At 42.7% G+C, this 14,790-nt stretch overlaps 1 protein-coding gene across 1 annotated transcript in view; it reads left to right on the top strand.

The window, feature by feature from the left end:
* RNGTT (RNA guanylyltransferase and 5'-phosphatase) overlaps positions 1-14,790 on the top strand; it is a 456,995-nt gene that overhangs the window by 95,408 nt on the left and 346,797 nt on the right. Inside the window, exon 6 of the mRNA XM_068279398.1 lies at positions 9,048-9,294. Coding sequence (XP_068135499.1) covers positions 9,048-9,294 — 247 coding nt within the window. The remainder of the gene's footprint in view (positions 1-9,047; positions 9,295-14,790) is intronic.

Here is a 14,790-nt window from a genome sequence, read left to right as displayed (position 1 = left end):
ATGAATTCCAAGACACAAGGACGAGAGAGCCCTGCCCTTGTGAGCTTACGATCTAAAGGAATAGGGGGGAAACAAGAGGTGCTTTAGAAATAAAATTCTGATCTGCTTTAACCACTGCTCCCCAGACCTGCATTCAGGGCTTCTTCCAGACTTCTCCTTTCCTCTGAAGCACACTTCCACTTATCTAATGACCCATTATGATTTCTTTAAAGGTAAAATACAGGAAAAGCAAGATCCCCCAATAGTGCAATTGATAAGTACCAATGAATAACAGGTAAGAATACTTACTTATCAATTGCACTATAATTTCACTACCTCCTCACTGACTATGCACTTTATTACCTTATGGTTTCTTCGTAGCACTTTCATTGTTGGCACTGAGCACTTTACTTACCTCATACCTTACTATTTACTATATCTGGAGTTGAGGAAGGGTTGGGCAGTATTGATTTGATATGTATATTGATTATTATATTACATTATATGTGTATACCTGGACATCCTGGTTTTAAATGTTTTTATATTTTTTTGAGTAACTGATAAGTACGATAAAGCTCATTTGTATAATTGTCTGGTAAGACCTTGTGTGGTGCGGTGTTTTTTTGGGGGGGATCTTGCTTTTCCTTTATTTTACCTTTAGTGTTTGAGGATCCCCTTTCCGCACACACCATTACCACTATATGACTTCATGAGCTTAACTATGTTTGAGTACCGGTGCTTGTGCCCCCCCACACCCGCTGTGTTGATCCATTATGATTTCTTTGTCTACTTCTCAATCAGAACTCTGTAGCTTGTAGACTTCACTCACCTGATGTTTCAATTCCTTTTTTTACAGTTGTGTTTTTACAGTAAGATGACAAACTACTTTCCTCTTTGCTGTATTTCTTAAAGTACACCTGAACTGAGAGAAATATAGTGACTGCCATATTTCTTTCCTTTAAAATTATACCATTTGCCAGACTGTCCTGCTAATCTCTTTGGCTGCAGTGGTGTCTGAATCACACACCTGAAACAAGCATGCGGCTAATCCATTCATACTTCAGTCAGAAATATCTGTTATTGTTCAGGATCTATGGATAAGCATATTAGAGATAGAGGCTCAGCTGGACTGCCAGGTAATCTGTATTGTTTAAAGCAGGATTGTCACCATAAAAAATCAAATTTCAACAGCAACTGGTTTGAGTGTATTAAGTGATAAAGATGCTAATCCTGCATTTAAAACGTTTAAAACTTTTTCTGCTGTTATGGTTTGGAGTTATCACATACCTTTAGGAGTACTGGCCCTTTAATTTTCATTGCCATAGGCTGGCAAAACAGTTGCATGCTGGGGGGTCTTTTTATCTATAATATATTCCTCCTCTTCCCTTTATTTCCCCCTCCTTTTAATGACATAAGACCTCAGTGGGAGTTTTTGAAGACACTGGGAAGAGAACGGGTAACGAATACACAATTAGAAGGAAATGGAACACCGCTCAACTGCACCATGTAGAGCAGTGCTGAACCAAAGGCAGCCAGGCCCAGATACTGAAGTACAGTTAGATAAGATGTGGTCCGCAACAAGTTCTCTCCACAGATACCGTAATTTATTTAGGACGTATCCTTGCAGCAAATTTAAAGTACATAAGCTGACATGTTTCAGGCCATGCGGCCCTTAATCATAGCTCACAAAAATACAGCTTGATCCTCTCAATTTAAAATGAAGGGGTGTGTGTGACACACCCAGGTGTGGCATGCACCCGCCCACCCGTAGGAGGGGTCAACAATGTTACAGGTACATGCTGCCACCCACAGGGTAGTCTCAACCCCCATGCAAACATTGAACCATCAACATTTAAAAAAAAAATAATACAAATCTCAAGAAATAGATAAATGTATAAAATCAAGAGAAAACAAATATTTAAACACGCAGAATGAGATATATGTATATAAGAATACAAATGTAGATATAATACAACTCTACTCATACGAACAAAACCCACCTAAACCTCTATTCGGTCCCCTACCGTAAGAGATCCAAAAGTCTAACCCCCCCCAGTAAATCACATGATCTAGCCTGTAACTAAAGCTAGATCCCACCTGGCATTAAGTCCCTTTGGGGCTCTGGTCCCCAGACGAAAAATCCACAGTGCCTCCCTTTTCCGGATAATCGCCAATCTGTCTCCACCTCTTTTCGGCACAAAGACCCTCTCAATACCCTGAAAAGAGAAACCGGTCATGTCACCACCATGCATGTTTTTAAAATGCTTGGCAACATTGGAAATGTTTCTGGTAGACCATGATGCTCCCAAATAGTGTTCCGAAATTCTGGCTTTAAGGGGTCTGGTGGTGCAACCCACATACTGCAATAAGCATACATTACACAAGACCAGGTAGATGACATTGCTTGTATTGAAATTGATAAAGTGTTTGAGAATACCCCTATATCCATTCGCAAAAGATACTACTGATTGTGTTTTATGATGCATAGAGCAGTAATGACAAGTGGAAACACCACACCTATAGGACCCTTTCATAGTAAGCCAAGTGGGAGGTGATTCTTCTTGACAGCCCTTCAATACCATCTTGAAAGATATTCTGAATATTCTGCGGATCTCCGTGTGTTCATTTGTGCAGCTGTAGACTATCTCCTGACCCGCAATTATTTTATGTTCGATGGCGTCTTCTACCTCCAGAGGTGTGGGGCATCAATGGGTGCCAAATTCTCACCATCCCTGGCAAATCTTTATATGGGGGTGGTGGGAAGAGTTCCACATCTTTGGGGGTGGGGGACGTCTTAGGAGCAGTATTGCGTGGTACGGGAGATTTATAGACGATATTCTGGTTGTCTGGAGGGGGGTTCTTTAAAGGGAAATAAATACGTCCACCTCCAAACCCCTTTCAGTTCTGGTGTACTAGTCAATTATGGACATTTTTTTCTTTTTCAGCAGTTTGAATCTGGACGTCTCTGGATTCTGTGTGCTGTCTCATTTGAAAGATTTTGTTCTAGAGAAAGAAGTATTTAGCACTTATTCCTAGGCATAAGTCAAGTTCTGTTTGTGTGTTTAGAAAGCTCTGGCTTTGTTGCATACAGCTATTTATGTTTGATGTATTTTTCTGGTACACATTTCTTTCATTGGTCTTTAAAGTTAACAGAGCAGTAGATTTTGTCTATAATGGGAAATGTTATAAGCTTGTTTTTTTTTTTTTGTCCGATTTTATTGCTACTTCACTAGCACTTTCACTTTAATGTGCATCAGGCTCACACAGCTTGTTTCACCTTTGTATATCTGTGTCTAGGCAGCTCATTATCAGCTAAGGATCATGCTTTCCATGTAACAGCAGCCCTTCCCAGAGTGAATTGTGAGTGGGAAAAGCTTATTTTCTTGCAGTAATTATGCCCTTAGGGGAGCACTGTGGTCACTGAAGTCATCCTTCCTTTTCCCATCAGTTCTTTGTTTTCACTGCATGTGACTTACTCTTTTCACAACGTGGAATAATTTATGTATTTCATTTTTTTTACATCCATTGCACAGGCATAGGTTGTAAATAACAAAATACATAACCTGAAGCTTGTATATTTTTCATTTGCTTTGCATAGGTTTCATACGCTTTTAGAGGCGCATGCTAGTCAGGCTTCAGCAGTGATAAAGAAAATACAAAGTGCATGAAGGGTCTTCTGGCTGGTTAAAGTGGGATTATACTCCCAGAAACTAACATTTCAATATTTACTCTTAGTTACATAAAATAACATTTTAAAAGCCATACCACACATTCTCTGTGTGCAAAAAACATACTTTCATTGCAGAGAGCATAACAAGATAGATTCTCTGGCTGATGGCAAGTGTAATAATTGCTGGCTGAAGCTCTCTGAGACATGCACTTTCACTCTGCCCCCCTTCTTTTTTTGCTGACGTGACTCAACTGTTGCCTGGGTGGTGTCTGATGCTGGGCATACACGGGTCGATCCGGCGGACGATTAGCCGCCGGCTCGACTCCCGCCGCGTCCCTGCTCGTCCACGCGGATCGATTCCCGCTTGTCACCGCCGGTGCTCCTTATCAGCCGCTCGATTCCCCGCTATTGTCCGCCGGCGGTGATCGAGCGGGGAATCTATCCGGCAGGTCATCGGACCTGTCAGATATTATCAATCGAGCCATCAGCAGCTCGATTGATAAGGGGAGAAACTGCCATGTATGCCCAGCATAACATTACACTGGCGGCGATCAGAGACCTCTCCTCTCTCTCACTTTGCCCTTTAGAAGAGTAAAAGAGAGGAGAAACCATTGATCGCAACGGTGCCCTTGGATCAGGCGAAAGACTCCATTGGCAGGGGAAATAGAATAGGGAAACGTGACTCAGAGGGCACCGTGGCACCCCTGGGAAGTGACACCCAGTTTAAGAACCTCTGCCATACAATTAACCACTTGAGGACCGCAGTGTTAAACCCCCCCTAAAGACCAGGCCATTTTTTAGCAAATAGGCCACTGCAACTTTAAGGCCTCGTTGCAGGGCCTTCCAACTCAGCACACAAGTTATTCTCCCCCCCCCCCTTCCTTTCTCCACACCAACAGGGCTTTCTGTTGGTGGGGTCTGATGGCCCCCCAGATGTTTGCTTCTTTTTTGTTTTTTCTTACAAATATTTATTTTTTTGTAATAAATATTACTATTAATTTTTTTTTTTTTTTTTACTCCCCCTTCTCTGCCCCTGCCAGCCAATCGGCGGGATCGACTGTCATAGGCTTCAGCCTATGACAGCGGGTCACTTACGCAGCGACAGAGGGGACAGCCGTGTCACACGGCTGTCCCCAGTACAGCACTGCCTTAGATCGCAGCAGTGTACAGGTTGATTAGACAGCGGTTTTGCCGTCTAACAGTTTCCTAGCGGCGATCGCCACTGGGAGACTGAAGGCGATGCGAAGCTCTGCCATCAGAGCAAGGATGAGCGCGCATTGGCGCGTGCAATCCCCTGCAAACTCCGCCCAAGGACCTTACGCCAATCAGCATTAGACGGTCCTGTGGCAGCCGCCCCGTCCACGCCAATTGGCGTGGAGCAGTCTAAAACTAGTTAATACATGCATAGTTCATGCATAGTACAAATGTAAAATCCAAAAACAAACATACATATATTGTTGATGCATAGTTTGATAGCGTCAAATAATCTCAGTAATATTATAAATGCGAAAGTTTGGAACACACGTAGTACATTACCTGGAATAACATATAGGATTCTTTTTATCCCCATAACCAAAAAGTGGGTGGAGACAAATACAAATTTCACTTGGACATGTAAACTGCAGCCATTCTTACACTGTTAATGGTAGGGTTCTCAAACTTTGCACAGTTGGTCACTGGGTGACTGGGATTAATATTCAGAAAAAAGGGTGGAGCCACAGCCAATCCGATTTGTTTCATTTCAATGCAAATTATTCATGCCAAAGACCGCAAAGCTCACAAACTAGGTCATTGAGTAATTGTGTGTTAGGGGTAGAATAAGTTGGCGGAGCCAACACCAGCCAAATACGTACCCGGGCAATGCCGGGCCATTAGCTAGTAGAGATATATATTTTTATTTGTTCAGTAGAAGAAATATGGCAGAGAGCTGGTCTAAAGCTGAAGGATGCATTTAGCTGTCATCAACATAGATGTGATTTGGCTGTCATTAGCATACATGTGATACTGAAAACTGAATGGGTGCATTATTTTTTCCTGACAGTGTAGATGGGAAAGATTAGGTTTTCAAGGAGAGAACCTTGTGGCACAACACCAGAGGAATCACCATTTTTAAAAGACCTATCTTTCATCATTTAACCTCCCTGGCGGTAAGGACGAGCCTAACTCATCCAACTAAAAATTGCTAATATCGGCAAAGATGAATCAGATGCGTCCATGCTACAAAAGGGATTTAAAACTGCTCTGCTTCACCGTCTCCACTTTTTTTTTTCCTTCTGTGTGCTTCCATAGGACTAATGGATGCCTGTCAGCACACTGGTTAGCGATCTGTGGTACCCACAGTGTGCCAACATGCATCCATCAGTCTTGGGGAACCACACACGGAATGAGCAGAGCAGTTACTTGCAGCGGACCAGCAGCATTCCCCCGACACCTCACCTGCACCGATCCCTCCCTGCAGATCCCCCGGCGGTGCTGTGGGAAGTACTCACTGTGCCTCTTTCCTGTGATGATTGCACATCCTCTGGACAACTTTCACAGTACTGCGCCAAGGCTTGATGACATCATCAAGCTGCGTCCCGGTACTGTGAACAGTAGACCGAAGCCGTATGTGATCATGCGCTGGATAGAGGCATGGTGAGTAATACTCCACATGCTTTTCTAATAGCACCGCCGGGGGATTTGCAGGGAGGGAGCACCTTAAGCTGAGTTAGACAGATATTGGTGACGCTTATACCTGGCCAACCTATAGTGGGACACCTATAGCTGGCTAACTACTGGGGCACCTATAGCAGGCTTACCTATACTAGGGCACCTATAGATGGCTTACCTATACTAGGGCACCTGTAGCTGGCTTACCTGTTCTAGGGCACCTGTAGCTGGCTTACCTATTCTAGGGCACCTATAGCTGGCTTACCTATACTAGGGCACCTATAGCTGGCTTACCTATACTAGGGCACCTATAGCTGGCTTACCTATACTAGGGCACCTATAGCTGGCTTACCTATACTAGGGTACCTATAACTGGCTTACCTATACTGAAGCACCTATAGCTGGCTAACTATACTGGGGACACCTATACTGGTGCTAACCTATACTGGGGCACCTACAGCTGGCTAACTATACTGGGGCACCTACAGCTGGCTAACTATACTGGGGCACCTATAGCTGGTTTACCTATACTAGGGCACTTATAGCTGGCTAGCCTATACTGGGGACACTTATACCTAGCTAACCTATACTGAAGCACCTATAGCTGGCTAACCTCTACTGGGGCACCTATAGCTGGCTTACCTATACTGGGGTACCTATACCTGGCTATCTATGCTGAGGTTGGGGGGTCGCAATTTTTACACCCCACCCTTGGACCAATTTAGCCTAGAACCTGCCCTGATTGGAAGCTTATCTTCCAATGTGCGGTCTGCATCATGCACACGGCGGAGACATGGGGGGGGGGGGGTATCTTATCTTTGAGTTGGCTTATACTTGCCATTGGCGTGCTGAACCCTTGTCGTGTACCTCCGATAGCTTCCCCAGTGTCTTCTTCCATGACCCTCGGCGGATTTGCTTTTCCTTTGGCAATGACATTGTTCTGTGGCGATCGGTGCCGATTACACCAGGGTCATGCAGCGTCATCAACATCTGGCAGCAAACTAATTTTTTATGTATTATGGTAAATTCAATACAATAACCTGTATGTAATTCAAGTAAGTACGAAAAAAATGCTTGAAAATTATTTGAAATTAATTGGATCACTTTTTTCGAAGAAATCATGGGGAAATTGAACACCAGGGAGGTTAAAGCTTCAAATTAGAAATAGTAGCTGACAGTTGCCTAGTAACTTTCATTTGCCTACCATGCAGTGATTGAAATGTACAAGGGTGCTCATTGCTCACATTTTTATAAGTGACTTCCCTTGACAAAACTTCATTTTTTAATTGTTCTGTTTACTTGTCAGCTTCATTTAATCTGTTGAGGCTCAGGGTTTATTTTATAACTTTTTAAGCTTGGGGAATGTTCCCTTCTGATACTCCTCCTTCAGCATTTTAATATGATTACATATAATCTAGCAATTAAAACAAAACCACAAATCAAATTGAGACATTAGCTGCGTTTTCTTATTGCAGTTAAGCTGTAGAGAAAAATGTATTTATGTGATAGACGGGGAAGCATTTCTGGGGATGTGCTGTGAATGACAAATCTGTCTTCAGTGTCTTTTTTTGTTAAGTGTACTTAGTTTAGAAGTATTACTGTGTAATATGCATATTTAAACGTGTTCATGGGCATGTTACATGAGATAGAACTGGGAGCCCGGCAGATCGAAGCAGGGCCGGTTCAAGTAACAATTGGGCCCTAGGGCAAGATTAGCCTGGGGGCCCCCCAACAGACACCCCCGACCAAAAAGCGTCATTAGAGGCCCTTTGTTGCAGCCAAATCTCCCTTCTGGGCCCCCCGAGCTGGCTGCTGACCCTCCCCCAATCACCTCCCAACTTAACAGACTCTGCTGGGGTTCTGGGGCAATTGCCCATTTTTTTCCTATGGTAGCTCCGGCCCTGGATGGAGGCGGCTGCACAGTTTTCTAATACATTTCATGCTGACATTTATTGGAAATCTGTGTTCAGGTGTGTAGCAGCAACAGATCCATCTCTGATCAGATTTGATCAGAGAGGAATCTATCAGATGGTTGAATATTCTGCCCCATCTGACAATGTGTGGGCACCTTTACCTAATTTCTTAATCCTAGTGATAGTGGACTAAAAAGTTCACACTTTAGTTACAAGGGGGATACTGTTCTTAAAGCAAAGCATTGAAATGTTGTGATTTACAGGTAAGTTGTAGTTTTGGTGAGGAAAAAAAGGTTGAGTGGCAGGAACATTTTTACAAAAGAATAATTTGAATCACTGGACAGCTTAGCCATTGATACCACAGTACTTCTGTAACCTGTTAAGCAAGATTTCATGGTTAACTGTAATTTATAGCACATTTTACTCTGGGAGAAATGTACTTTTTATTTGTGTTTTCATATATTTTAAATTCTAACATTTGTCGTGATAGAGGTCTTTTAAAAGTAAATGTGGCTGCGCCATATCCTCACTACAAGTGTCACTGCAAACACTCTTAAATTGACTGGGTATTGAAAGTAAAAAAAAAAAAATTAAAGACGTTTTCTTTACAACATCAGAACCATCGAGTGAAAAATTATGTAAGCTTGTAGCAAGTTGAAGATCTCAATCTGTACAGTTAAAAATCAAGGGATTGCTTTTTTTTCCTTTGAACATAGCTTGTTTACCACCGCATTGTGTTCTTTACAAAGGCCTGGCAATAATAACATATGTATTTCAGCTGTTGGCTTTTGATAATCGTTCACTAATTAATCTTAGACTCCTGCTTTTCTCCTCAGCATTGAAGCAGCAGTAGCCACTTTTATACAGGCCAGGCCTCCAGGAATTTACAAAGCGGACTATCTCAAAGAACTCTTTCAGCGTTATGGAGATGTTGAGGATACGCCACAGCCTCCTGAGCTTCCTGAGTGGTGTTTTGAAGATGATGAAGAGGAGGATGATGAGGGAAATGGCTTAGTTCAAGAATCAGAGCCAGGGTCTTCAGGAGCGACCATGAACAAAAAGAAAAGGGAGCGATTAAAATTGGTAATACGTGTGTTATAATAGAACCTATCTTTACTTTGTGGACATTTTCTAAGAAAATGTTTTGCCAAGTTAAAATAATTTGCAGCAGTGTGTAGTCCAAGTTGTGTGAATGCATTATTTTTGTGCTTACATTTCAGAAGCCCAGGTACATCATCATATTTGCTCTCAGGACAAGTAGGTTAGATATGGATTTGATGCCCCTCAGTATTGCATACCTGTAATAAGTGTCCCCTTCTAGTGTGCATAAACAAACAGTGCTTCCAATTTGTACATACACACTGATCTCAATAGTCCCTTCCTGTGCTGGTTCCAATCATTTCTCAGCCTCAGGTTTTCCTCTCCTTAAGAATTCCGCACTAGGCACTAAGTTGCAGAGCTTGTTTTTGTCTATGTAAAGCTCCCTGGTCATCTTGTGAAACTACTGGTAATCACTTACAAAAGTACTGCTGCGCTCCTCCAAATCATTGAATTTAAGTGCTCCAATCACCTCGATAGTCACCCAAACACCTCGATAGTCACCCAAACACCTAGGTATGTAGACTTCTACAAAGGATTTCTGAAAGAATGGGTCACTCTCAGAAGCGTGCTACATTCCAGCATGGTGCTGTAAAAGGATGCCACCTGTCCAGTATGTTCATTAACAAAATTTCCTTGCTGCTAAATATTCCATGGTCCGAAGCAGTTTAAAAGGGCGCAAGATGCGTCTTGTTGAATGGGGTGCCTGCTATGTTATCTCGCCCAATATTTATAGCTGCAGTTTGCGTAGCGGGCGGCCTCAGCACCCACTATTATAGCGGCCACCCTTTACAACAGGGGGTGGGAAGGGGGGATAATTTGGCCTGTCTAATTCCTCATCATCATGTGACTAACCACAAGTTGTAGTTTGATCCTTCAGCTGTGTCAGCTGACAGCCACAGAGAGCTAATTGGTAAACACAGAATGTTAACAATTATGTCTGGTTCCTTGAAAGCAGGAAGTAGACATACTGTAGACATACTGCAGATTTATTGCAGCGGCGGGAGTTACGGGACCTGGTATCGGCGATACAGATGGCTGAGGACGCCAGCGGGGGGCGATCCGTGAGCATGGGGCTGGAGGAAAACTTTTATTTCATAGCGTCTCTGGTACACTTTAAGGTTAGGGGCCGTCCAGGGGAGGGATCTGTGCGCAAATAGCGAGAGGTTAAGTCATGGTAAAATATTGGTAAATACTACCCATATGTTACTATATGAATAATGTAATACATTTACTGATATTCTACTGCCGTCTATTCCTGCATCCTTTTAAACAGGTGCCTTTATCAAATGCAAGATCATGGTCAACTGCTTACTATGTAGAACTATGTATTGTTCTACATAGTAAAGCAGATGGTTTACTGTTGCTAGGTAGTTTCACTGTGACTGCACAAAAGACACCTTTAGCCAGATTGTCTGTTACCCAAGCATCCTACACGCACTTAGAAATTATCATTTGTGGTCATTCTGGAAGACCGCTTCAGTAATGTTCACTGTACAGGCATGCTGCTTGGCTATAACTGAGCAGCCTTTTCTGCTGGGAAGGAGGGGTGTAGAATAACAAGGGAGTGGATCACGTGATGGGGGGGTGGGGGGTGGGGTGTATATGCTCATTTGAAATGTAGTTTTCCATTATAACAGATTGCTAAGTGATTTTTGTGGAGTACTTCACTGCCTTCTCCCAGCCAGAACCATATCTAGCGGTGAACACTTTCATCCAGACCTGGGTATGGTCCTTCATTATTTACTCCCTACACAAGTGCAATCACTTTTCCCTTGCATTTAGATGCAAGTTTGCTACTCGTGTTACAGTACCCTATAGTGTTCACAAGTTTTATTTTTTTTGGCACATTGCTCTTCTCATTGCATGCTAGTCACTTTAGGTCAGGACCCGGGTCTGATTCCAGTCTTTGGACTCACGATTCCAGAATTGGATTTTCCTGCAGATTATGGGCAGATAGAGGGAGCCTGGTGGTTGTTTCCATTCTTCCTTCCTTTTCTTACATGATATAGGGAAACCGATTGTTTGTTGTGTGTTACAACGCTTTTAATTGTTTTTATTGTGTTGAGGTTTTGCATTGTACTGACTTTTTGGAATAAAATAAAGGATTATTGTTAATTGTTGGTGGTGCAGCTGATTTGGCAGGATCCTTTTTCTGTGCTAAGTGATTTTGTGGGACAGCTGCTTTTACGCTAGATTTTTGTTCAAGACTATAATAAATGATCAATCACCTTTAACAAAGGAAATCTAGTGTATGTGTGGTGGGATTAACTTCGTTAAGGTCCTAGATTGTAGATTTCGGAATATTATAGCTACCCTGTTGTGCACCACAGTGCGTCTGTGACTGTCATTCTGGGCATAGGCGAGAACTGGAACACATCTCGTTTTTGTTTGTTCTTGTTCCCTGTCTAGGGACTTGATGAGCAAGTGGATCATTGGCTGGAGTCCATTTGCTGTGTGTAGGCCAGCAAATAAACCTATATCATTCTCAAAATAACAGTCACGGAGCTACTGAGCAAAGGTTCACGTTGATATAGCCACAGGCTAGAATATAATAAAGTGCAGAAGGAACTAACTATAACTCTGCAGGTATATTTTTATTTTCTTTCTTGTAGGAACAGGCAAAACAATGGTTGTTTATAAATCTGACCTAAGTCATAATTCACCTGAATCTATACAGCACATGTTAGTTTTCCAAAATCTGTAATTTTCAGTAAAATATACCTCTTTCTAGGCATGCGAAAAAAGGGTGATTACCAGTCAATCAAAACGTTATGCCAGTTTAATGTTCTGAGAATTGTGGGTATTCTACGTCCCTTTAAAATAATTTTAAACGAAAGCGATAAAAAATGATGGTTTTCTTAAAAAATAAGAATAAAATAATGCCATGCCACACGCTAAACCCTTCCGAGATGTGAGTAAAATATTAATATTTCCTTTTAGCGGTCATTGTATGCTTGCCAGTTTTTGTTTTTTTTTGTTTTTTTTTTCTCTTCCACATGCACCCATGAAACACACGCTAAATTGTTGAAAGCTTAATGAAGACATTGAAAAATTGTTTCTTTTTTTTTTAAATGGATGCTTTGTTATTGCTTTTATATATTGCTGACCTTTTTTGTAATAGTTTAAGAGTAGTTTGAATGGTTTACGTCACTGACTGTCCCTCAGAAGGGCTCAGAATCTAATTTCCTGCCCTAGACTATGGTCTAGGGCAAATTAACATACAAGTACCGTATTTTTTGGACCATAAGACTCACTTTTTCTCCCCCAAAAGTGGGGAGAAAAAGTGAGTGCGTCTTATCGTCCGAATGCTACATTCTGCTTGCTGTTCCAGTATCTCCCCGCAGATTGCAAAATCCCACGGCAGCCTTTGCTAATGCACCGACACAACACTAGCCCTTCACTTCAACTCCCACAGTGTACTTATCATCTGTGATCAGCCCTGTGGGACTCCCAAGCTCTCACAAGCCATGACCTGTTTTCTTCGTGCTCTGCTGAGAGTCTCTGGGTGCTGCTGGAGACGATCCACTTGTATGGCTTACACTCGTCTATGGGTGAGCTGTGCGCACTGGAGCCCAAAGTGCTGTGAGAGCTGGTGGGCATGGCTGTCAAATTGCAGAGGGAGTCGGCTATTGGCACACATACCGGGACCAACGGACACTGCACGGGCATCTCCAGCTCCTATAACTTTCTGGTCTCCCATCTGTCACGCGGGACTCCAAAGCCCCCTCCTGGATTGGCTGCCGGCCCAGTATTAGGTGGTTATTGACTGAGCAGGACTTCTAGGTCCCGCCTCTGGAGGTATCGCGGCCAGTAGTAACTGTTTCCAATAATAATGTTCCATTAGGTTAAGTGTTTTTTCCCCCTGGTTATTGCCCTCTCAACCTAGGTGCGTCTTAAAGAGGAGCTGTTAGGTATAAGGTCTCAGAGAAGAAAAACACATATATCCGTAGCTAAATATTGGCTGTACTTACATTACATATGCAGTTCACTGTCCACTTTTTATATAGTATTTGCAGAGATTGATGCTCCTGACAGTTCATGGCAGGTTCCATCTTTGACTGTCTTGTCTGAAGCCACTTGTGATGTTGTGATGTAATATCCTCCCTTACCCGGCTTCCTGATTGTCTTCAGCCCCCTCCCCAAGTCCCAGCCCTCAGACACTCCCACCAGTCTCTGGTCTACCGGGGGGGGGGGGGGTTTGGGCTGTTCGGATTATTCAAATCGGATCATTGAAAAGATCCGGATCTGTGAACCGTATCATTTGCAGCAGAGTAAGAGGTGCAGGAGAATGAGGGCACATTGAGGGTGCTTATGGGGAAGGGAGAGATGCAGCAGGAAGATTGTGTTTGTGCACAGAAGCTGCAGTTCCTGGTTCTTCCAGACATCCACTGTGAACCGAATCTCGAATGATTCGACACACAAAATAGACCCGGATCAAAGATCCAAATCGTTCATGATCTGGACAACACTACAGTGCAGTGAATATTAATTAGCCATGTGGCTAGGAACAATAGCGGACTCTTCCCTTACTGAGCATGTGCAAGCAGTGTAACACAGCAAAGTACCAGTATAACGCACAGCGTGCTGCACTTTCATTGCTCTAACCCAATGTGTGCACTGTAAACAGCACATTGATTCTTCAGTGCTGTGAGTTGGGCTGCGTTACAGGCTGCTGTAACGTGCGCCTGTAACGTTCCACTGTGAAAGCAGCCTTATGGCGGGATAGGGAAATGAAGGGGAGGACCAGGGAGTGCAGTGGAGAAAAAAAAAAACTCCCAGCATGCTCTGTACCTTCTGTTATGCGGCCTGCGGCCTCCTTAGCAGTCTGGGGATAAAGAGGATTGCTATTCAGCCAATAAAAAAGTAAGATAGCTTTTTAACTTCAGTATTGCCTTTTTGGCTTCCTTCCAAACTGTGTTAACACAGGAGAATAGAGATTTAAATTAGCTTTTTTTGCCTAACATTTACTCTTTAAAGCGGTATCGTCACCATAAAAATCAAATTTCAACAGCAACTGGTCTGAGTGTATTAAGTGATGAAGATGCTAATCCTGCATTGAAAACTTTCAAAACTTTTTCTGCTGTTATGATTTGGAGTTATCACATACTTAAGGAACACTGGCCCTTTAGTAGTCGTGCCAAAGAATTGCATGCTGGGGGTTCTTTTTATCTATAATCTATTCCTCCTCTTCCCTTTATTTCCCTGCCAGCTTCTTATCTGAAACCTAATCCCCTACTCACTTGTGTTTACAAGCAAGGCTGAGGTGACTCAGCAATTGGAGGAGACAAGAAAAAAAGTAAAGGGCAGAAATGACATCACGAGTTAGCCTTAACTGTGGGCAAAAGACATGGCCCCCACCAGGAACAGAATTCTCGTAATTTACTATATAACATTCACTGAAATCAAAACGTGGACAGTATAATACATGTGTTATGTAAGTAGATCAAGTATTTATCTACTTATATATGTGTTTTTTTT

This window comes from Hyperolius riggenbachi, chromosome 4 (assembly GCF_040937935.1).
Source record: "Hyperolius riggenbachi isolate aHypRig1 chromosome 4, aHypRig1.pri, whole genome shotgun sequence".
In the NCBI taxonomy this organism is placed as follows: domain Eukaryota; kingdom Metazoa; phylum Chordata; class Amphibia; order Anura; family Hyperoliidae; genus Hyperolius; species Hyperolius riggenbachi.
Note: the sequence above shows the minus strand (reverse complement) of the source record. Positions and strands in the feature narration are given on the sequence as shown.